This window comes from Castor canadensis, chromosome 5 (assembly GCF_047511655.1).
Source record: "Castor canadensis chromosome 5, mCasCan1.hap1v2, whole genome shotgun sequence".
Lineage (NCBI taxonomy): Eukaryota > Metazoa > Chordata > Mammalia > Rodentia > Castoridae > Castor > Castor canadensis.
The window spans coordinates 90,211,148-90,235,115 of record NC_133390.1 but is presented as its reverse complement, the minus strand read 5'-3'; the positions used below and the strand labels follow the sequence as shown (position 1 = coordinate 90,235,115).

The following is a 23,968-nucleotide window of genomic DNA, read 5'->3' as shown; positions in this document are numbered from 1 at the left end:
TTATCTTTCTAAAATAAAAAACCTCTGAATTACATATCTAGCTAAAAGGGATTTGTGAGCCTTTATTAATTTTTTACTCTGATCCATTATAAATGGATCAAATTTTGATGATGACTCTATCAGTATTAGCTTATTATATGTATGAAGAGGAAAAGGAAGACAGAAAACTTACATCTAAACAAAACTTTTTTCTTTGGTTTTTCTCATTCATATTAATTGCATTATTTTACTGTTTAGTGCTCAGTTCTCCCTAGTATGTGTATGTGCATATGTGGTATGTATGAATATATTTTTGTGTATACCTTCTTTTTTTCTTTTTTAGATATATGTTCGAACAGGTATCTACCATGGAGGAGAACCCTTATGTGACAATGTGAACACTCAAAGAGTACCTTGTTCCAATCCAAGGTAAGGGAGATAAACTTCCAAAGGTCATGTTAGTATTTGTCAGTGTGATTAATAAAAGTGAAGACATCTCTAGTTTTATACAGTTAAACACATGTGTATATACATATATGAATGTGTGTTTGTAATCTCCAGATATTTATGTTTGTAATCTCCAGACATAAGTACTTTATGTCAAATGAGCATCAATTACAGGATCATTTTATTGAGTCTGTCTAAAATTTTATTCAAACAATTTTTCTCATTCTCTCTTCCTATTGCTTTAAGGAGAGACCAGAATACAATTATTATTTTGTCCTGATAATTCCCCACATCAAAATCTATCACCTTTTTTTCTTATCTTCATTCTTGTGACGTGAAAGCAGTAAGAATTGACAAACAGTTCTTGAGCCAGATTACCCTAAGGCAGTTTCATTCAAATCACTCCAAAGAATAGATATTTACAACATTCAGTTGAAGGGTGTTTGGAAAGAAGGCAGTTTCTTATGGGGAGGAGTTATTGGGAATGTTTAAAATTATTACTGCCTTGATGTAATGAAGAAATAAAAGGTACTATAATTCAAAAGTTTGTCATCATCCTATTTCTTTACCTCTCTTTGTAGAGTTATTCTGGAATAATAGTCTATCCTGTTTAATAATTTAATATTAAATTAAATTATTAAATAATTTATTTAATTTATTTAATTTTATTTATTAAATAAAATATTATTAAATAATATTTTAAAGAAACTTAAATTAACCACTGAAAATTGAAGGTGGATTTAATACAAGGACTAACTAATAAATACTCCAGAAGTAAATCTCATAAGAAATTTAGGCTGAATAGTAGAAGAATCAAGAGAAAGTCTCATCTTGTAATTCAGTTGCTAAAGGTGGCCATCTTTCTAGAGACAGCCTAAAAAAGTTCAAAGACAGGTTAGCCTTGTCCATCAGGGTGAAGGGAACTACTAGTTCATCACGTTGCCTGAACCGTTACAGGTCAAAAAGTACATCATTCAAATTACAAGTTATGTGGTAACCTTTTAAATTTTTTTCCTGAAACAACACATTATTTCCCACTCACACTACATGTCTATCACAAGTTGGGGTGGAGTAGTTGTAGGAAGAAGAGAAAAATAATATTTTGAGGAAATAATAGCCAGAATTCTTCCACATTTTGTGAAAACTATAAACCTACCAATCCAAGCAATTCAATAAGCCCCAAGTAATGGCTCCTAAATAATATTCAGAACATTTATCCTAAAATAAAGCTTTTTCAAAGCAAAAGATAATTTATTTAATAATATTTTATTAAAATGTTGAAAATCTAGTAAATTTAAGTAGCTATTGTGAAAGTACGCATGCACAAAAGCATACAAATCATAACTGTATTGTTCAGTGATTTATGACAAAGTGATTATCATTGCAATCACTAAATCAGGCCCAAAAATAGAACATTTACCAGTACTCCAAAAAGCCCTTTGCTGTTTCCAATGTATTTAACCTTCTCTCCTCCCCAAAGGTAACCACTAGTCTTCTACAATATCTGATTCTTTTCACTTATTTTTGGATTTTATGTGAATGGACTCAAAGTGTAGGCATTCTTGTATGTCTGGATTCTTTTATTCCCTATTATGTTTGTAGGATTTCATTCATTTTGGTAATAACTCTTGTTTGTTTTCATTACTGTGCAATATCCCATTATATGAATATCCCACAATTTAAATTCTGCTGTTAACATTCTGTAGAGCTGGATCACAGGGTGTACATGTGTTCACTTTTAGTAGATTATGCTTTCCAAATTGGCTGTAACAAATTATATTCTCAGTCTTAGTGTATGAAATTTCCTGTTAGTACATATTGTTACTACTCCAAAGTAGTCTTAGTTTTCATATTGTCACCTATGAGATTTTCATTTTCATTTTCTATATGAAAAATAACATTGACTATTTCTACATGTTTTTGGCCACTTTGATCTGCTCTTGTAAAGAGCCTGTTCCAGTGCATCACTTTACTGTTTATTTGCTTGATTTTTTTCTTGATTATTTGTGGAGTCATTTTTGTACTCTGAATAAAGCTGTTTTTCGGTAAAATGTTACATAGGTGGAATGAATGGCTGAATTATGATATATACATTCCTGATCTTCCTCGTGCTGCTCGACTTTGCCTTTCCATTTGCTCTGTTAAAGGCCGAAAGGGTGCTAAAGAGGTAAAGTATTACAGAAGGAATAATTAATTTTGTTAACTTCTAAAACCGTCTAATTATACCACTGATTAAAATTTTCTCATAAAATGGATGTGATTTTCTCTTTATTTAGAATATATTAGTATATCAAACCTATTTTAAAACTTCATACCTTAGGAGAACTTCAGAAGTTAATTTTTGATGAATATTTCCTGAGTTCATATTGATATGATTTGTTAAATGTGCAAAGTAACTGCATAACAGTGACTATGTGCACAGGTGATGCCTGCTTTATAATTAAAGAAGACACATGTAATTTCCAGTATGAAAAAGGAAAAAAAATGCTTCAATTTTGAAGAAAGTCAATGTGGCTTTCATAGAGTTCATGTTTCTGAGATTATAGACACAGTTTTCATGTTCTCTTTTCCATGGAAGAAAAGTGTTTTGAAATTTATTTTGTAAATTTACCCAGAGAGTAGTGAATTTTTTTCTGTTATTTTAAGGAGCACTGTCCATTGGCCTGGGGAAATATAAACTTGTTTGATTACACAGACACCCTAGTATCTGGAAAAATGGCTTTGAATCTTTGGCCAGTGCCTCATGGATTAGAAGATTTGCTGAACCCTATTGGTGTTACTGGGTCAAACCCAAATAAAGTAAGGCTTTTATTATCATAAATTAGACTTTTTATTTGTTTTCTTGTGACAGTCAAGCACAACATATGTGTAATAACCTTTCTTCCATCTCTTAGGAAACTCCATGCTTAGAATTGGAGTTTGATTGGTTCAGCAGTGTGGTGAAGTTTCCAGATATGTCAGTGATAGAAGAGCATGCCAATTGGTCTGTGTCTCGAGAAGCAGGATTTAGCTACTCCCATGCAGGACTGGTAAGGCAAATCATTTAGCTTCTTGTGTATCAGAAGTCTGTAGATACGGGTACATACCTGTATGGACTTGGTTTCATGTATTTTAGTTACACTGGCATACATGCTATTGAGATGTACGAGACTACTGTGATAAAATTTTCTGTATGTTAATATTCTTCCTGTAGCTGTTTCTTCTTGGTTTATGCAGTGCCCTAGCTTGCCTTCATTCATTTAACAAATATTTATTGAATGCCAACTATGTGTAAAACACTAGGATAGGCACTAGATAATGTAATTGTGAAGTAAATATCTCTGTTGAGTATTCATTTTAATATTGAAAACAAACATTAAACAGATGTAAGCAGAAATATAAGATTATAAATTGTGGTTAAGTGCCATGAAGGAAAAACAATAATGTGATAAGAATTACTAACTGAGGGTTGAGAGGTGACTCTATGGGTAAAATGTATATGGGATTTGGGAAGTACCTCCCTGAATAAGTAACCTTAAAGTTGAGATTAAAGAATAAATACCTTGTTAAGTTGAACTTGGAGACAGAGAAAAAACCAAGTTTTCACCACATTAGTCCATGTCCTTCAAAAAAGATGCATATAAAACATAGCTTAATTACTGCTCCAGTTGTCTAATCTTGACCATAACTTTAGGACCACAATATGGACAATTAACTGTCCCTTGTTTCTTAAGGGCAAAGGAGTCAGTGGTAAGAGAAGATAATTTTACTATTTGGTATCTCTTTCTCTCCAAATTTATAATTTTTGCTTTGACTTTGTTGTAGGACCAAGAGGTCCTGAAATATGCCTAAACCAGGCAAGTAACAGCAGCACCAGGAGGCATCCTAGAACACTGTACTTAGTTTGTAGCTCTGTCCCCTATTAAGGAGTTTACTAATTGCTTTTGTAAACTAAATAAATTTATTTAAGGGAAATTACAAATTTATTTATTTAGGGGAAATGCATATTACCCCTGTCTCATGATTTATATTCCGTCTTAGAAGCATTTTTCTTTCAAAGAAACAAGAAAAATTGTTTCCTTCTATAATAGAATAAGTTACTCTTTGAATTACCGTTTGAGTATGTAATAACTCTTAGGAATCTAAGATACATTACAGAATCTTGGTTTTTCTGTATCTTAAGGTATTTTATTATTTCAGCCTACTGGGAAGTAATTCATCCTTATTCACTACTTTCAATATTCTAAAAAAAAAAACTAAAATGATATGAAGATTTAGAAGAACTACAAGGATATGATAGCCTAGAATGATGATATAATAGTAAAATAAATCATCACTATTACATAAGCCTCCAGCTTTCTTATTGCATTGCCCAGTGTTTTGCTTTGTCTTTCCAAAAGTATAAGGAAAGTCTGCAAATACCATCTTTGTAGGGTTGTTGTTTCTATGGGGTTTTTTTAAGCTTTTATTGGACAGATTTTTCACTTTGTACCAATATTGACAAAGAGAAAGAAACTTCAGAGGCAGGTATTTATAATACAAATGCTGAGACAGAAAATAGGACTCTAGAACAGTATATCTCAACCTTGGCCCTACATTCTACGCCAAATAGTTCCTTTCGGAGGGGCTTTCCTGTGCATTGCTGGATGTTAGGCCCATCCCTGGCTTCTGTCTTACTAAATAAATGCCAAAAGCACACCACCATGCCAAATTGGGAAAATCAAAAATGTCTCTAAACATAACCAAAAGCCCCTGGGAAATAGAACAAAATCCAGAGAGTGAGAAAGGAGGTACTAGACCCCAATCAAAAAAATAAAGCAAAAAGAGCTGGGCTTGCTGCTAAAAATGGTAAGAGTACCTGCATATACTCTACCAAGCATGAGGCCCAGCCATGAGTTTAAAACCCCAGTACCACAAAAAAAGAATAGAAAAGACCAATGATCCAGCTCCAGACTATAATGATGATAGTGAAATATATAAATTAAATATCAGTTGATAGTATTCTACATGGATTTTCTTAAACTCAAGAATGAACAATGTATTTATAAGGACAAATGGGAAATGTGGTATTCTCATTCAATTAGTCATTCAGCATGAAAGATTTAATCTCAGTATTTTGTAATAAGTACCTGAACAGCCTTGTATTTTCCATCTTACATGATGTTTAATAATATTTGTATTAGTCAAACTTTTTGTTACTGTGACAGATAACCTGAGAAAAACAAGGAAAGAAAGATTTATTTTGGCTCCTGGTTTCAGAGGCTTCAAGTCCATAGTGGCAGGGAGTGCAAGTACAGCATAGCAGCTCACATCATGGTGGCCAGGAAGCAAAAAGAGAAAATGCTTGTTTCTTCTTCTTTTATTCTATCCAGGACCCCCAGCTGTTGGATCGTGCCACCCACATTTGGAGCAGGTCTGACTCCCTTAGTTAATCCTGTCTCAAACATTCCCACAGACATATACAGAAATGTGCTTTATTAATCTTGTAGACATTTCTCAGTCTACTAATTTGACAATCAAGATTAGCCATTACAAGCCCACTCCTTCTTAACTAGACACCCAGACCATAGCATTCTGCCCCAACCCTCAAAAAGATTATTTCCATCTCAGAATGCAGAATGAATTTGACCCATCTCCAAAGAAAAGAAAAACCATAGTTCCATTATTGCTCAAAAGTCCAAGTTCAGAATCTCTTCTGAGACTCAAGGTAAACTCTTAGTTTTGAGTCTCTGTAGATCAAATAACTTACATACTTCTAAGGTACAGCAACACAGTAAACACTCCCAATTCCAAAAGAGAGGAAAGGGGGGCACAGAAAGGAGGGATGGGACTAAAGCAAGACGAAAACCTAGCAGAGCATACATTAAATCCTGTAATTCCGTGTCCAGCATTAGACAATGTGATGATAGGATGTATGTTTCAACTGACTTAGACAGTCCCACCTCTATGGCCTTGCCAGTTACAACCCACATGACGTCCCTCTAGGACCGACTTTGCTTGTTACCTGAAGCTTTCCTCAGCAGATGTTCCTGGCATCTTTTAACTTTCTGGGGTCTCCATGTGTCTTCACCCTCACAATTTCATTCATTGCTGCTCAGGGGCTACCTGTGTACCCTACTGCACATTGCCTGCCCTCCCAGGCTTTTCTTTGAAATCCCAGTGGAAGCTTCCATGACCCCACAACTCTTGCATTGTTCCATGGCTACAAAACCAGCATCATCTGTACAATGCCAAGATCTGCTGCCAGATCAAGCAGTGACTGAGCCACCTTGAATCATAGTGGCATTAGCTTCTGAATGCCTGGATAGCTGAGCACAGGGAATGGAATCCTAGGTGGTCTTACGTGAGCACAATGCCCACAGTGCTCTCTTCTCAAATGAAAATCTTATAAATGAACTTAAACTTTTTTTACCCCCTTCAGCCTCTTATGGGGGCATCTGTTAATTCCTGAGATGTTCTCAAGGCATCTTTCCTATTGTCCCAGTGCAAAGTACTTGGTTCTTTTTTAATGGCTGTTAATCTCTTCAGCAACCATGCCTTCCTTAGCCCCAACTTTACATATTTTTTATGACCAAACTGCAAGTTTTTCAGATCTTTCTATTGCTTTTTGTTCCCAATTCTCATTGTAAACCTAGCAGTAAGCAGCCAGCAATAACCATGTCACAGCCTAAATACTGTGCTGCCTTGAAATTTCCTCTGCCAGATTAGATATTCCATTCCTTTTAAATGCACTTTATTCAAAGTCTCAGGGCATGGACAAAATGTAGACAAGTTCTTTGCCAGCATTTAACATGAATGGGCTCTAGTCCAACTCCCAAGAGTTCTCATTTCCACCTGAAAACTCATATGGACAGGCTAAAAAGTTCACATTTCTATCCACATTCTGGTCTATAGAGCTTCCACAAGAATCACCCAGTAAGCTCTGCTTATACCATCCCAGAATTTCTGTAGCCCATATCTCTAAATTATTCCAAATTTCTACCATAAACCAGTTTCAAAGGCTTAAGAACCACATGGTCAGATTTAGTCACAGCAGTGTTCCCACTTCTTGGAACTACTTTTCTATGTTAGACTTTTCATTGTTGTGACAAATACCTAAAAAATAACTTAAAGAAGGAAATACTTATTTCGCTCTGTTTCAGAGGCTTCAGTACTTCATGATAGGGAGGGTGGGAGAGAATGCACACTAGGGCTTCCTTTTTCCACTTTTATTTCATCTGGGCCCCACCTATCAGTTTGTGCCACTCACATTCAGGTTTGGTCTTTCCCTCTTTAGTAGTTAATCCTCCCTGGAAATGCCCTCATAAGCACAGTAAAGATGTGCTATACTAATTTCCTGGCATCTCAATTCAATCAAGTTAATAATCCTTATAATGCTGTTTACCAAAATTTGCTTAATACATTTTCTAAATGGGCAAATGTAGAGGCAGGTGTGTATACAAAAGTGACTGCAAGAAAAAGGATGATGCAGACATTTTTAAATTCCCTAATCATTCTGATTGGCACTTAAAAAGATAGAAATGTTTTGCACTTGTTGAGCAAAGAAGATGGCCATCTAGCTCTTCAACAAAATTATGAACCATCAGTTTTCAAAATCTGCATTTTGACAACGTAGCTTACAGCTTGACAAAAGATGCATTTCAAAATGAGAAAAATAGGGGAAATTTTTGGTTTCACTATGTCCGAATTATCGTAAAAATATCTAACATTTTTATCATTTCTTCTGTAAATTGTTTTGATTAAAATATGAGCAAATAAAAATAAGTAAATAATGTAAAAGTAGATAGAGTCCCCTGAATTCAGATGATAAATAGTAATGACTTCTATTCATGATGATATGAGGGATAAGGTATTATTTCTTGCCCGGACTATTTCAGTAGCCTCCTAACTGATCCTTCCACAGAGCAGCCAGAATAATCTTTGTGAAACATAAATAGAGTTGTGGCATTAATCTCTTAAATAGCTCTCACTAAAAAGAAAACCCAAAGTTTTCAACCTGACCTGCAAATTTTACATGTTGTGAACTCCACCTTCTGTGTCTCCTTTCCCTTATCTATTGGTGATTGAGCTTACTGGCTCCATCAAACCAAACTCATTTTCTTACCTGATTTCCCTTTAGAATAGAAGCTGTGTTAGTACAGAGTAACCCCAACAGAAAGAACAGGGAAGACACACAGTACATTATTTTGTAAATGCTTGTTGAACAAATACGTGCAAGTAGTATTTCTTCCTACTGTTGATAAGTTCACTGTGTAAATATATAAAAAAGAACTAGCATGAAGGTCTACTTTCATTCATGGCATTAGAAATGCTAAAGAATATGTATTTGTTTTGTGTAGTATAATTGATACGCATTCATAATTATTCATTATCCAGTTAATACATCTATACTTAAGGGGAATAAATACTCTATGCAGAAATACATAAAAAGATAGGTTATTTTCTTTTTAGTTTCCTAAATGTTTCTGTTTCCTTTTTTCCTCTTATTTTTTCCTTTTTAAATTTAAGAGCTTTGCAGCAAGGGTGTTTTCACAAGGAATATAAGAGAATTTACATTTTTAATTTATTATTTAACTATTTCTTATGCCAGAAACTAGCAGATTAGTTAATAGGATACCAGGAAGGCCTTATCAGGAAGGGAAGTAGGTGATACACTACTGTCCCAGTATCCAAATTTGGTCTTCCTCCTAATTAACTGGCAGTTACTCTGCTAACAGTTGGTAATAATATAAGCCAAGTAAGTAACTGGATTTTTTCCACAAATGCTGTATCTTATATTGCTTCTCTTATAATGAAAATAAATTATTTTATAATAGTTAATAAGTAATGTAAAGTTTATTAAAAATTAATTTGCTTTTTTTGGTAAATCACTTAGGAATCCAGGGGAAGATCTATGACAAAGAAAACCATATAAAATATTACTTTATTTCACAGAGTAACAGGCTAGCTAGAGACAATGAATTAAGAGAAAATGACAAAGAACAGCTCCGAGCAATTTGTACACGGGATCCTCTATCTGAAATCACTGAGCAAGAGAAAGATTTTCTGTGGAGCCACAGGCAAGTGTTTTAAGATAGAGATTCTCTGGGTTTGTTGTTTTTTGTTGTTGTTTCTTTACTACAGAAAAAAAATGATGTTGGTTTAATCCTGTCATATCTTTACCATACCTAGTAGAGTAAATAAAATATAATTTGCATTGGGTTTTTTTCTTACTAACATTGACTTTTAGAACTATGGGAATAGATTTATATTTCTAGAAAAACATGCTGTGTTTATACATTGCATTTTTGAAGCTTTTTAAATTTTTAAAAATCTTCTATTGGTACTAGGGATTAAACCCGAGTCTTGTGCATGCTAAACATACATTCTACCACTGAGTTATTTTCCCCAGTCCTGGAAGACTTTTTAAATTTTCAGTACTGGAGCTTGAACCACTTAAGCTATGACTCAACTCCTTTTGCTTTTAGTTTGCTTTTTGGATAGGGTCTCATGCTTACTTTGCCCTACCTGGCCACCAGCACCAATTCTCCTACTGCCTCAAATGTGTACTGTCATACTGGCTTGTTTTTAAGATAGTCTCTCAATAACTTTTGACCAAGTTAGCCTTGAACCACAATCCTCCTGTCTCCCACTCCCAAGTACCTGGGATTACAGGCATGTACCCAACCAATTTTTGTTTTTAATTCTAACTTCCTAATATGACTTTCTTAGATTTTTTAAAAAATAAAGTTCAAGAAAAAAAAAAAGAAATTACAGTTCTAGATCAGTAATTTGTGACTTAGTTGATCTAGCCACTAAATGCTTAAGAATTTCCTTCGTTTTTCTTTTCTTCCTTACACTTACTTAAAGTAATAGTATAATGTCTTATTTTTCACTTAGACACAAATTATTCTGGTACTTGTAAGTGATACTGGTGTATTTAAAACATCTAGACGTTCTGAATAACACGGAAGAATGTTTTTAATTTTGTTTTGTCTTTTCCAACAGACATTATTGTGTAACTATCCCTGAAATTCTACCCAAATTGCTTCTGTCTGTTAAATGGAATTCTAGAGATGAAGTAGCCCAGGTAAATTCATGTTTGAGTTTACTATGTAACTGCTACACAAAAGTGATATGTCACTTAAATTCTCTCTCAGAAAATCTGCATTCATTTAAGAGATGAAAAAGATTTTTAATTGTGGTAATATGTAGAGAAAAATTACTATTCACATCATTTTCACAGATAAAACTAATTAGAATAGAAAATATTAAGCACTTTTAAAGATCTTTTATCTAAACTAAGTTTAAAAATAGAGGTTAAGACAATATTTTAGAGTCTTCATTCACAACTGTCCTCAATTTTAAGTATAATTTTTTTTAAATCTTTCTACATATACAGATGTACTGCTTAGTAAAAGATTGGCCTCCAATCAAACCAGAACAGGCTATGGAGCTTCTGGACTGTAATTACCCTGATCCTATGGTTCGAGGCTTTGCTGTTCGGTGCTTGGAAAAATATTTAACAGATGACAAACTTTCACAGTACCTAATTCAGCTGGTACAGGTAAAATAATGTAAAGTAGAAGATAATGTTTTATTCCAAATCTATGCAACTTCCAAAACCTACTGTATTAACTAGCATAATACTTTTTTTTTTTTTTTTTTTTTTTTTTTTAACAGGGTTAATTCACTTTTATTATTTTCATATTTTAAAAAAAAATCCTATGTTGTAGCCACAGCTGGAGCCTGGGTCCTCTGCACAGACACTCTGGTATGGGTTTTCACAAGATGGTCAGTGAATTCCTGATAGGGAGACTTGGTGAACACGGTCTCTTTCCAGAGGTCGGGGGTCAAGTAGCTGTAGGTCTTGGAAATGGCATCAAAGGTGGCCTTAGCAAAGTTGCCCAGGGTGGCAGTGCAGCCCCTGGCTGAAGTGTAGCAGTCATCAATACCAGCCATCATCAGTAGCTTCTTGGGCACAGGAGCCGACACGATGCCAGTGCCCCTGGGGGCAGGGATGAGGCGCACCAGCACAGAACCACAGCGGCCTGTCACCTTGCATGGGACAGTATGAGGCTTGCCAATCTTGTTCCCCCAGTAGCCTCTCCGCACAGGGACAATGGAGAGTTTGGCCAAGATGATGGCACCTCGGATGGCAGTGGCTACCTCCTTGGAACACTTAACACCCAGCCCGACATGACCATTGTAGTCCCCAATGGCTACAAATGCCTTAAACCTGGTGCGTTGGCCAGCCCGAGTCTGCTTCTGCACAGGCATGATCTTCAAGACCTCATCCTTGAGGGACGCCCCCAGGAAAAAGTCAATAATCTCAGACTCCTTGATGGGCAGGGAAAAAAGATAGATCTCCTCCAAAGACTTGATCTTCATGTCCTTGACCAGACGGCCCAGCTTGGTGACAGGGATCCACTCCTTATCTTCGGCCTTGCCTCCACGAGCCCCGCGGCCCCGACCACGACCCCGACCACGGCCGCGACCGCGGCCCCGGAGGCCCCGACCACGACCCCGACCACGGCCGCGACCGCGGCCCCGGAGGCCACTGCCGAAGCCTCCACGGAAGCCGCCGCGGCCTCCAATGCCTGGGCCCCCGGGGCCTCCAGGCCCTCCCGCTGCACCGGCGTCATCCGCCATTTGGTGTTTTTTCCGGAGAAAGAAGCTACATTTTTTTAAAAATCCATTTTATTATCAGTAATATCTACTTTGTCTCTAATAATTTTTCTTTTACTCCAGCCATGCAGTAATAGCCCTGATTCATTTGAAGATGAGTTTTTGTTTCTTCTTTTAATTACCTAGGTCCTAAAATACGAACAATATTTGGATAACCTGCTTGTGAGGTTTTTACTCAAGAAAGCATTGACAAATCAAAGGATTGGGCACTTTTTCTTTTGGCATTTAAAGTAAGTCAAATTATTTCCCTGCTAAATTTTTGAGACGTATCTTATTTGCTTTCTTGATAAATATAAATCTGAGTTACTTATGTACTTTGTTTTTATTAGTCTGGAATAGTTTTCAATACTAAAAATAGGCAGCACCAGTAATGAACTCCTAAATTTTTTTATTTAAAATTAAATAAGTTATAGAAGTCAAAACTGAATTTTATACATGAATGTGAGAATGAAATACTTTTAAAGATTTTGATTCTACTTTAAGTAAAATTTATTATGTGCAGATTACTATATATTCAGATTAAAATAGCCAAAAATAAAAGTCTCACCATGGAATTCAGAGCAATAATCACAAAATTCCGTGTTTCCTACTAGAAAAAAAGCTAATAAACATTTTGCAGAATGCAATATATCTTCTAGTTCTCAAAATTTGAGGTCATAAACTATATTATTTTTAATAAATTTAGAAAGAGATTTGTGTCTATTATGATTTTTAATGTTAAAAAGTAAAAATGGGACCTGGAAGGTAGATTTAAAATATCTTAAATTTAACTTAAAATATTTTAAACTACCTGAAACTCTTCATTGTTTTCTTCTATTTTAAAAAAATTTTATTTTTATTAACATTATTGTACTGGGGTGGGGTACATCGTGACATTTTATTTTCTTCTAAATGGTAGATTTTGAATCATTTTATTGTAAGCATGATTGTAATAATTACTAGATTTAGAAAATGGGTTTCCCTGTTGTCTTAAAGATTATGTATATACTCATTTAAGACTACATATTTATTCTTTTTTTTTGATCTCACACTATTCTTTTAGATCTGAAATGCACAATAAAACAGTTAGTCAGAGGTTTGGCCTGCTTTTGGAGTCCTATTGTCGTGCCTGTGGGATGTATTTGAAGCACCTGAATAGGCAAGTGGAGGCTATGGAAAAGCTCATTAACTTAACTGACATTCTCAAACAAGAGAAGAAGGATGAAACACAAAAGGTATGTGACTCTTTGTTTCTTGAGACTCTCTTCATTGCAGTGATAACAGTGTTATTTAGAAGCCTAGTGTATTTGTAGATTATAGCTCTTGGCATAGGGCAGATTGGGATTTGGATCCAAATTCCACAGCTTCCCACTAAGTCCCTCTACTTTCTCATCTTTTCTTTTTATATAGCCCTAAATAATTAAAATGAGTCTTTCTTATTCACTCATTTATTTTATTATAATGACCCACATAATGAGTGTTTACATTTCTAAGTTTAAAACAGACTCATAGACACTCAGTAAATATATCACATACTCTAATCACCTGCAGTGTAGCTCAGTGTAAGTAAGGAATATGAAAAGTAAAGGTTTTCATGACCTTTTCCTACTCCCAATTCTTTATTTAGTTCAATCTACTGCATCCTAAGTCTACCACATCCTACAGTAAAAAGTAAAGTCCTTACCTCCAGTAAAATGGTAAAACAAACAGCCCAGTTTATTAATATCTAAAGGGTAGAAAACATAAATTAGTAGTACCAAATAGATTTTTCCAACATCTTCATTAATATTACTAAAAGGAAAAAAAAAATTGTTAAAACATTACTGAAGCTTGAACTCAGGAACTCAGCCTTGAGTTTGTTAGGCAGGCACTCTACCAATTGAGCCTGACCCCCACCCTTTTTTTACTTCAGTTATTTTTTCAAGTAGAATCTCGCATTATTGCCTAGAGCCTGTCTCAGACCATGGTCCTCCTACCTACTATACATCACATAGCTGGGGCTACAGACCCACACCATCATACCCGTGTCATTGATTGAGACGCAGTCTCTCTAACTTTTTGCTTGGGCTGGCCTTGATCTGTGATCATCCCAATATCTGCCTCCTAAGTAGCTGGCTTTATAGCTGTGAGCCACCATGCCTGACTAAAAGTAATATCAAAGAAAGTTGCTGTATTAATCTAAAAGAAAGTCCCTGTGTATAGCTGAATGTGGTATCTCATACCTTTAGCCCTAGCTACTTGGGGGGCAGAGATTGGGAGGATTGTAGTTTAAGGCCAGACCAGGCAAAAAGTTGATGACACTCCATCTCAACCAATAAAAAGCTGGCCTCAGCCAGGCACTGGTGGCTCACACCTACAATCCTAGCTACTCAGGAGGCAGAGATCAGGAGGATTACAGTTCAGCACCAGCCCAGGCAAATAGTTCAAGAGACCCTATCTCAAAAATACCCAACACAAAAAAGGACTAGTGGAATAGCTCAAGTGGTAGAGTGCCTGCCTAGCAAGCACAAAGCCCTGGGTTCAAACTCTAGTACCACCCAAAAACAAAAAAAGCTGGCCTCAGTGGTACATCCCAGCTACAAATGAAATAGGAGGATCTCAATACAGGCCCACCCAGGCATAAAAAAAAGATCCTATTAAAAAACTAACAAAAGCAGAAAGAGCTGGGCATGTGGCTCAAGTGTTAAGAGTATCTTCCTGGCAAGTACAACGCCCTGAGTTCAAACCCTAGTGTTTCTTCTCAAAAAATTTTAATTAAAAATAAAGTCATTGTTCAACTTAATGTCATGTAGTATGTGATTGGTTTTATTGAAGTTGTGGGATATGTGTCCAAATACAGAATATTAGGAAATAATTGTACTATTTCTGATGCTGGAATTTATGGGCAAGACTAGATTGCTTTGAAAGAACAAAATTATATTGTAACTGAGCTATAGAAAGAAACTAGCTATTTGTGAATTTGTGAACTAGTATTTGTGAATTTGGACATTTGTGCAAGAGTTTTCATATGATGCATTGACTATGTGATACATAATGGCTTAATTAGCAGCATGAAATTCATCACTCAGGTCAAATCTGGTTCTGGCTCTGGTTCAAAATGATTAAGAGGTTTATTTCTTTGTAGGTACATACTAGAAACTGAGTATTGTGTCAGACTCTTGTAGCAGGTATTTGTACAAAGTCTTTTCCCAACTTCTCTTAGCCTCACTAGATCTTTTTTACCCAACACAGCATGAATGTGGTGTTTTCTGAAAAGCCTCAAAGTAACAATATTAAGCTAAAATAGCATGGTCTCTTTAGTTTTTCTTCTGGAACAAGGATCAGCAGTTTTTTTTTCTAAAAGGGCCAGGTGGTAAATATTTTAGATTTTAAAGACTATGTGGTTTGGTCTTAACTTTTCAACTCTGCTCTTCTAATGTAAAAGCAGTCAATATGAGATGGGTGGGCATGGCTGTATTCTAATGCAGCTTGATTTATAAAAACTAGCAGGTGAGCTGTAGGTCTTGGTCAGCCAGTCCTGCTCTAGAGCCAAAGTGTGCCTCTGTCAGCTAGCAGAGTTCATCTTCTCACAGGAAGGTACATGGTGCTTGCCTCTCTCACTGAGCATGCTGCTCTGTATATTAGAACCCATTCTCATTAGAATGCAGCCAGTCCAGGGTATAGATTCAAGATGACACAATACAGAGTTCTTCAGTGTATAAAAAAGATTAGCAGTTAGTTTTATCTTTTATGAAATCCATTTCTAACTTTGATCATGCTTTTCATCAGGTACAGATGAAGTTTTTAGTTGAGCAGATGAGGCAACCAGATTTCATGGATGCTCTACAGGGTTTTCTGTCTCCTCTAAACCCTGCTCATCAACTAGGAAATCTCAGGTAAGGTACTTTCTTAGGAGTTTTATTGGTATATTTAAATAAGTACCTTTTCCAAATAAAATCTTGAGAAAAGTAAAAATGAACCATATAATTAGAATATCCGATTACATATGCTTCCCTCTCCCATACTTCTACCCTGCAAAATAGAATAGTGAAAGTGTCTTTAGAACCACATTTATTCAGAATGAGTTTTTCCTACTTTAATAGTAGTTTGAAACCTGTGGTCAGAATTTCTGGTATCATACATAAGAAATGGAAAGTAGTATTTGTAAAACTAATGATTTGTTGAATCATAGTTATGTAGACATTTTTTCTTTATAGTTCTTAGAAATCAATTCACACATTAAAAATTGAGAAAGTTCAAAAAGCTATACTCTATACATGTTTTAACGTAAATGTGAGGGTAAAAAATATAACAGAGCTAAAGTGCCTATTAAAATTTTTAACAATTTTTAAAGGCTTGAAGAGTGTCGAATTATGTCTTCTGCAAAAAGGCCACTCTGGTTGAATTGGGAAAATCCAGACATCATGTCAGAGTTACTGTTTCAGAACAATGAGATCATCTTTAAAAATGGCGATGGTAAGGAAGAGTATTAATAAGTTTATGATGCATGAATTTAGCTATTTTTTATACATAGGATATTTATGAACCATGAAAACTATTGAAAGCCATTTAAGGACCACACATGTGATAAGCAGATGTCTTAATGTTTATAATGCACATATGAAGGAGTTCAGGAAATGTGACCTTAAAATATGACGGTTTGGTGTGCTGATGACTTTTAACTGAGGGTACTGAGGAAGCAGCGCATGCAGGTAGAGGCTCTCCTTATCTGCCTAAAGGTGGACTCTCCAGAAGGAACGCATTTGTCATGAATCTTCTTAACCAGGGAAGACAACTGGAGGTTGATCTGTACAATTCTAAATCTAGTACTTCTTTTCTTTTCAGTCACTATACATGTGTGGGGGAGCAAAAATTGTCTCATCTCCACCCTTGCAGGCTCCTGGGGGAAAAAACATCTAATTACATCCATACACAAGGGAGTTCCACAAAATATGAGATTTGAAGTACAGTCAGTGATTGAAGCTTATATAGCATCCTGAACTACAGACAGAAGTAGAAACTTGTTAGGGGTAGGGGCTGATGGTGACACAGTTACAGGGGAGCAAAGATTTGATGACTAAGTTTTCTCAGGGCAGCTCTCAGAAGAATAGATGATAGCCTCTCTGGCCTAGAGTCAGCCTCCAGTTGATTTTCCCTGGTTTTGGTGGCATTTCCTGGAGCTCTTCAGAATCAGAAGTCCTGAAATCAGTTCTGTCATTTACTTCACTTGATTTGTATGAATGGTGTGAGCATCCTTTCATTCCATAAATATTCTTTGTTCTGGGTCCTGCCCTCTTGGGACTTACAGTCTACAAGACAAAGAGGAATGTTAAACAGATAGTTCTAAAAATAAAATTACAACCATGGGACAAAGGAAGAGTGTAGTCTGCTAAGGACCATAAAAAAGTCCTAATTTACATGGAGAATAGACTGAAGGAGGAGGTTCGTCAGTGGCTTCCTGTTAGGAAATGACAATTCATCAGTGAATTCTATTGATCTCAATATTTTAACATAAACATATATTCAAATTTAAGTATTCATAAAAATATATACTTTAAATGTATTTAGAATTTTTGTGAAATACATGCTCATCTTACATTGTTACACAGATATGTTTATGCAGATACTTTAGAAGTAAATTTATAAATCAGTATATTGCTATCTTATAAATTGTTTTGAGGATTAAATATAGTTCTATTTGTTTTCCATTTGAAAACAATGTGATGGCATGATTCTCAAATTTGCATTTATGGCATTAAATGGTGATACATATTTCTTGAATTTCAGATTTACGACAAGATATGCTAACACTTCAAATTATTCGCATTATGGAAAATATCTGGCAAAATCAAGGCCTTGATCTTCGGTAGGTAATGAATAAAATAATCTATATGTTGAAAGTTATTTTGAAAAGATAAACTCTTAATAAGTATTAATTTTAAAAGCATATTGAAACATATAAAGATGTATACAATAGTAATCAAAGGAGTTGATTATACTGTGGTACTTTCATTTGTTTCCTTTTACTTAGAATAGCTGGTGAGATTTCAGCTAAATAAGAACTGTCTGGTAAGCTTGTAAAGACTCTGCAAATGGCTCAAAATATCACCATTAGAAATAAGACACAGGAGACACAAAAGACTCCTGTTTTGTTTGTTTATTTTGTGGTACCAGGGCTTGAACTCAGGGCCTTACACCTTGAGCCACTCTACCAAGCCCTTTTTGTGTTAGGTATTTTTGAGATAGAGTCTCATGAACTATTTGCCCAGGTTCATTTAGAACTGCAATCCTCCTGATCTCTGCCTCCTTAGTAGCTAGGATTACAGGCATGAGCCACCAGTATCCGGCAAGGCTTCTGTTTTTAATTGGTCATTAAGTTTTGCCAGACTTGGTGGTACACACCTGTAATCACACTCAAGAGGCTGACTCTTGAGAATCACAGGTTCAAAGCCAGACCAGAATACACAATAAGACCCTGTCTCATAAAAACAAAACAAACAAAAGTTTAAAATCAAGTTTCATAATAGAAATTTTCTGATCCTAGAGCTTTGTAAATCCTCTAATCTTGACTCGCTTTTGCAGCAAAATTTATGAAACCAACTGAAGTTTAGTTAGTTCCTTTATTTCTATCCAGTTTTCCATAGTTAATCAGTATTATCTCCATGTTCTCTAATATACTTCACATGTTCTAGTTATTGTTGCTTCTAATAGTTTTTCCTTCTGTGATTCACCTGTTCATAAATTCAAAAACATCACCCAAGCAAAATACATCTTCTCTGAAAGTACTTTTGTCTGTAGGTAAACATGAGTAAAGTCAAGTCTACTTGCAGCAACAAGGTAGACTAGGAAGCAATAGCAAATAATACTGGAAGAAAGCTTATTTGTATGCCTCTTAAGAGTAGATAGTATAATGGAAGTGCCATAAGGAAACTCCTTGTGTAGCTATCTTAAACAAGCAAAAATGTCATTTTTTTTCTTCTTTTACAAAAATCAGAGAACAGAATGGTAGAACAGGTCCTGCCTGGTGCTGGGGGGTAGTTGTAACCAGTGAGGGGGAAAGGATGTGGAAGAGTGAATATAGTACAAATACTGTGTACACATGAATGCAGATGGAAAAATGATAACCTATTGAAATTATTCCAGGAATGAGAGGAGGGGAGATATTCATTGTGACATATTGTTAGAACTTTTGTAAATGAATCAGTGTACCCCCACCCAGCACAACAATAAAATAAAACAGGATTTAAAAAGAGTAGCTAGTATATATTAAAAAAGAGAAAAAGTCATTGACGAATAATAGTATCCTTTACTGCAAAGAAGGGAAAAAGACATTTCAAATACCCTGCTAAGGCATAAATTAAGCCATCAGCTTCAAATTCTTATCTTCTGATTCATTGCTTAATCCATGCTGCTTTCCAAAGACAATTAACGTTATATGCATCAAGTTACTTTTTGGTATAATTTCCTGTGTCATGAGATATCCACATGCCACTAGCACCACCACTCTTAGGAGTAGAATGTAAAAGAGATTGCAGAACTAGAAAGACTATGAATTGTAAATTAGTTGGCTATGCAGGAAGAAATATCTAATGTTAATAAGATCATTGGAAATAAGGAGCTTTCAGTCTTATGTTCTGAATATTTTTTCTTAAGTAAACTTAAGCAAAAATTTTTATTTGAATTTCAATTTTAGTAAGAGATACTTAATTTAACATAAAGTCAGCAGTACCTTTATTTGTACTTCACTCATTTAATTTAGATTCAGGTTTATTATAACATTGCTTTTTATATAACAAAACTATAGGACAGCTTGAATCTAAACTATATGCATATGCTCAATAGTAATAAAATATGACATAAGAGAGAATGAGCATGGAATACAACTTTTAAGAAATTTCTGTATTTACCAGGGCAGGTAGAAAAGATTGCATAAAAGAAATGGTCAAAGGGGTAGGGTACCAGAGAAAGTAATCAACAGAATCCAAAAGAAGGAATTCCCAAACAGTATGTACTGCCAGGTGCCTCAGAGTGTTAGAAAATAGGGACTGTGAAAAAGCCCTTGAATTTGATGACTCATAGTTATAACAAGAGTTTACAGTAGAGAGGTAGACTAAAAGCTAGGTGACAAGGAATTAAAATGAGAGTGAAAGTAAGTGGACATTACTTTAGAAGCTAAAGTAAAGGTAGAACGAGTGGACAGTGCTCTTACGAGATCAAAGCACGGAAAGCCATCCTTTTTTATTGTCACCTAAAATCCTATGGCTTCACCTTGACTACATGTACTATTTAATGCTTTTTTCTATGTAATATTCAGTGTGAAAAAGCAGGAAGTACGCTGCCATGTGCCAAAATATGATGGTTATATCAAGGAAAAGCATTTATGGGAATAAGTTTTGAGCAAAACTAGCCTCTTTTTTCATAGAATGCCATTTTATTTTTAAAAAAATAAAATAACTGATTGGCTGGAGGTGATGGTACACACCTGTACTCCCAACACTCCAGAGGTTTATGCAAGAAGGATCGAGAGCTCAAGGCCAGCCTGGGCTACGTCGTGAAAACCTATTTCAAAAACCTAAGAGGCAAGCTATGGTTATTCAGACATGGGTATTTGGCAGACATTTTCTTGAAAATGAACTATATATGTTTATTTCTTCAAAGAAAACAACTGTTGATGGTATTTGTGTCCAATGACAAAACTTGAGCTTTGGGCGCAAAATTAAAATTTTGAAAAATATGTATCCATCACTGAAATTTAACAGTGTTCTGCTGAGATTGGGGTAATACTAATAATTGTGGGCTTTTTTTTTAAGTATGGTGTAATAAAAAGTATCAACATTTAGAGTAGCTATAAAACTCACTAAACTAGTACATTCTAAATGACCAATGTAAAAGACCCACTCAAAGGCAAGACAAACAAATCAGTTTTAATTTAACAGTAAGAAAAGGTTATTGATATGGCTTCAGATTCCATATTGCAACTTAAGTCATTATCTCTTGTCAAGTTTTAGAATAGTATCAAAGAAAACTACAATGATCTGAAAAGGCTATTATGCACCTCCTTTTTCCAGTTGCCTGTCTGAGGCACCTTTTCTTTACATGCTCTATTTAAAATATTATGTATAGCTAGGTTACAGAAGCATATATTTGAAAATCCAGCTAACCAAACCAGAAATTCAAAGTTTTTGGAAAATGTGTTTCACCCTTTTCACTAATTTTTTTTTTGTCTGTACTAGGGTTTTGAACTCAAGGTATCAGGCTTGCTAAGCAGACACTCTACCACTTGAGCCACACCCATATCTCTAAATTTTTTTTAATATAGGTATTTTGTTTCATAAAAGATATTATTTATATTAACACATAATTGTGTTTGAACAAATTAATACTTCAGTTTTATTTTAATTTCTCTTGTCAGTAGATATAATCCTCATAAATAAAAGCTTTTTTTTTTTCAACAAGTATAAAAAGTGTCCTGAGACTAGAAATTTAAGAACTGCCATCCTCAAGTTTTACTTTGATGTCACTTAAACATCTAAATGCACCCATCCTTTTGTTGTTGTTGTTGAACTCATGGCCTTTTTCTTGCTAGGCAGGTGCTTTACTACTGGAGCCACATCCTCACCCCTTTTTGCTGCAGGTATTTTTCTAAATAGGATCTCATATTTATGCCCAGGCCAGCCTGCACCCATACATCCTATTTATGTCTTGCATCTATCTAGGATAACAGGTATATGCCACCACCACACCCAGCTTTTATTGTTTGAGATGGGGTCTTGTCACCTTTTTGCTCAGACTGTCCTTGAACCACAGTCCTCCCAATCTCTGCTCCCTAGTCAAGATTACAGGCATGAGCCAACACACCTGACCAAAATTCACCCATCTTTTTAAAGTCATAAGTGTTTATATTTTTTTGCTATAATAATGCTTTTCTGATATGTAATTGAGTGCTTTCTCAAATGGAGGCTGCAATAAATGATGGCATATAATTTTAAGGATCTTGCCAGGAATGTATTTGTCACACTATAAAAAAGAAAATTAAAAGTAGGTTAAGACAGTAAAGGTCATGCATGACAAATTTACAAATAAAATATTGTTGTTTTGGCCTATTAAAATATTTTCCATTTTAAAATTCCATCATTTAATCATAAATGTATTTTTCAGAATGTTACCTTATGGTTGTCTGTCAATTGGTGACTGCGTGGGACTTATTGAGGTGGTGAGAAATTCTCACACAATCATGCAGATTCAGTGCAAAGGTGGCCTGAAAGGTGCACTACAGTTCAACAGCCACACACTACATCAGTGGCTCAAAGACAAGAACAAAGGGGAAATGTGAGTTTTATTATTCTCTCTTCCTGTGTTAATGTAAGTTTTTGATAGATGAGTCTGTTAGTAGTTAAGTATATTCCTCTGAGTTAGACCAAAAAAAAATAATTATACTTACTTTGGAAAAAAATACACTTGACTTTTGAAATATTTGAAATTACTGTCTTTAAATGAACAGAATTCCTTACGATTTGATAAATCCTGTACATTCTCCTTATATATCTTACATGTATTCTTACTGCCTTTAAAAAATTAATACTGTACATTCAAAATTTTACTTCTAATTCATTGTTAATAAAAATGATTAGAAAAAAGTTAATTTTGATGATAAGGGTTTTTTTTCACTATGATAAAAATTATGCTTTGGTCAGAGAGCATCTAGAAATTTCCTTAGAAACTCTTAAAAACTTCAGAATCTCAAAATTCTGCTGGGGGTATGGCTAAAGTGGTAGAGTACCTGCCTCGCAAGTTCAAACCCTAGTACTATCAAACTTCCTCAGGTCTTTGAACATAATTACTTCCTTACCTAATGTCAGTGAGAAACTTCAGCCACTTTCTCCGAGTTTGGGCTAGATCATCTGTATTTCCACAGTAGTCATGAGGTCTTTATATGTCTTCTTTGTAGATATGATGCGGCCATTGACCTGTTTACACGTTCATGTGCTGGATATTGTGTCGCTACCTTCATTTTGGGAATTGGAGACCGTCACAATAGTAACATCATGGTGAAAGATGATGGACAAGTAATGGCTTTTTCTCTTTGAAATGTTTGAAGTTCTTTAAATACTTTAATTCAAGATACAGTATGGCTGCATATGTCAAACTATAATATAATTTCCTATTTTTGAAAGCTGTTTCATATAGATTTTGGACACTTTTTGGATCACAAGAAGAAAAAGTTTGGTTATAAACGAGAACGAGTGCCATTTGTCTTGACACAAGATTTCTTAATTGTGATTAGTAAAGGAGCCCAAGAGTGCACAAAGACAAGAGAATTTGAAAGGTAAGCTCAAGAAATCAAAAACACAAAATAAAGACTCTTGCTGCTCTGTCAGAAACAATTCATATTTTTAAACAGTTCAAAATAATAGATGCTATTTAGCAAAACCAGAATATTTTTAATGTTTTTATTTTTGTTTATCTGATGCTGTGAAGAATGGAAATGAAAACTAATTCCATTTATTGAACTAATTAAGGCCTAAAAATTTAGTAATCCTTAAACTTCATAGCACATTAAAATTTTTATTTGTTGCCTATTTAAATAATTGGACTCCACCCTTTTTCCTTGTTGGTAAATAACTTGAGGAAAGTCAGTCATCTGTAATTTCCATATTTATTCATAATCTTTCTTCCACCTTATGGTACATTGGTAATCATTTTAGACCTTAAAGTACCTTTGTAAAATTATGTTTTATCTGTAGCTCAGTCTTCTGACCCTAGCATGAGCCCTAAAGGCTTTACTTTAGTGTGGACTAATTCATGTATTTAATGAATACTCTAAACAGGCATTGTTCTGTATGCTTGTGATAATGCAGTAAACAAAGTTTTTATCCGCATGGATTTTACATTTTAGTAGGGAAAAGGAAATAGAAAATACTGGCAAGGGGAATAGGGG

The 23,968-nt window shown here is 34.9% G+C and overlaps 2 protein-coding genes across 3 annotated transcripts in view; one reads left to right on the top strand and one right to left on the bottom strand.

The window, feature by feature from the left end:
* Pik3ca (phosphatidylinositol-4,5-bisphosphate 3-kinase catalytic subunit alpha) overlaps positions 1–23,968 on the top strand; it is a 75,900-nt gene that overhangs the window by 45,629 nt on the left and 6,303 nt on the right. Inside the window, exons 6-20 of the mRNA XM_074073724.1 lie at positions 323–408; positions 2,488–2,593; positions 3,073–3,225; positions 3,321–3,455; positions 9,340–9,464; positions 10,393–10,474; positions 10,787–10,951; positions 12,199–12,302; positions 13,115–13,286; positions 15,820–15,926; positions 16,385–16,506; positions 17,818–17,896; positions 22,189–22,359; positions 22,979–23,096; positions 23,205–23,356. Coding sequence (XP_073929825.1) covers positions 323–408; positions 2,488–2,593; positions 3,073–3,225; positions 3,321–3,455; positions 9,340–9,464; positions 10,393–10,474; positions 10,787–10,951; positions 12,199–12,302; positions 13,115–13,286; positions 15,820–15,926; positions 16,385–16,506; positions 17,818–17,896; positions 22,189–22,359; positions 22,979–23,096; positions 23,205–23,356 — 1,877 coding nt within the window. The remainder of the gene's footprint in view (positions 1–322; positions 409–2,487; positions 2,594–3,072; positions 3,226–3,320; positions 3,456–9,339; positions 9,465–10,392; positions 10,475–10,786; positions 10,952–12,198; positions 12,303–13,114; positions 13,287–15,819; positions 15,927–16,384; positions 16,507–17,817; positions 17,897–22,188; positions 22,360–22,978; positions 23,097–23,204; positions 23,357–23,968) is intronic.
* LOC109696704 (small ribosomal subunit protein uS5) lies at positions 11,102–12,059 on the bottom strand. 2 transcript variants are annotated; one of them, XM_074073726.1, is made up of 2 exons: positions 11,941–12,056; positions 11,102–11,895 (listed from the first exon to the last, which is right to left on the bottom strand). In XM_074073726.1, the coding sequence occupies exons 1-2, from the start codon at positions 12,034–12,036 to the stop codon at positions 11,110–11,112; spliced, it is 882 nt and encodes a 293-aa protein (XP_073929827.1). In that variant the 5' UTR covers positions 12,037–12,056; the 3' UTR covers positions 11,102–11,109. The 2 variants fall into 2 exon arrangements, with proteins under 2 accessions (XP_073929827.1, XP_073929826.1); XM_074073725.1 differs by having other exon boundaries at positions 11,102–12,059.

What these genes read in the sequence shown, in the direction of transcription:
- LOC109696704 (XM_074073725.1), bottom strand. Translation starts at nt 12,036, where the DNA reads ATGGCGGATGACGCCGGTGCAGCGGGAGGGCCTGGAGGCCCCGGGGGC.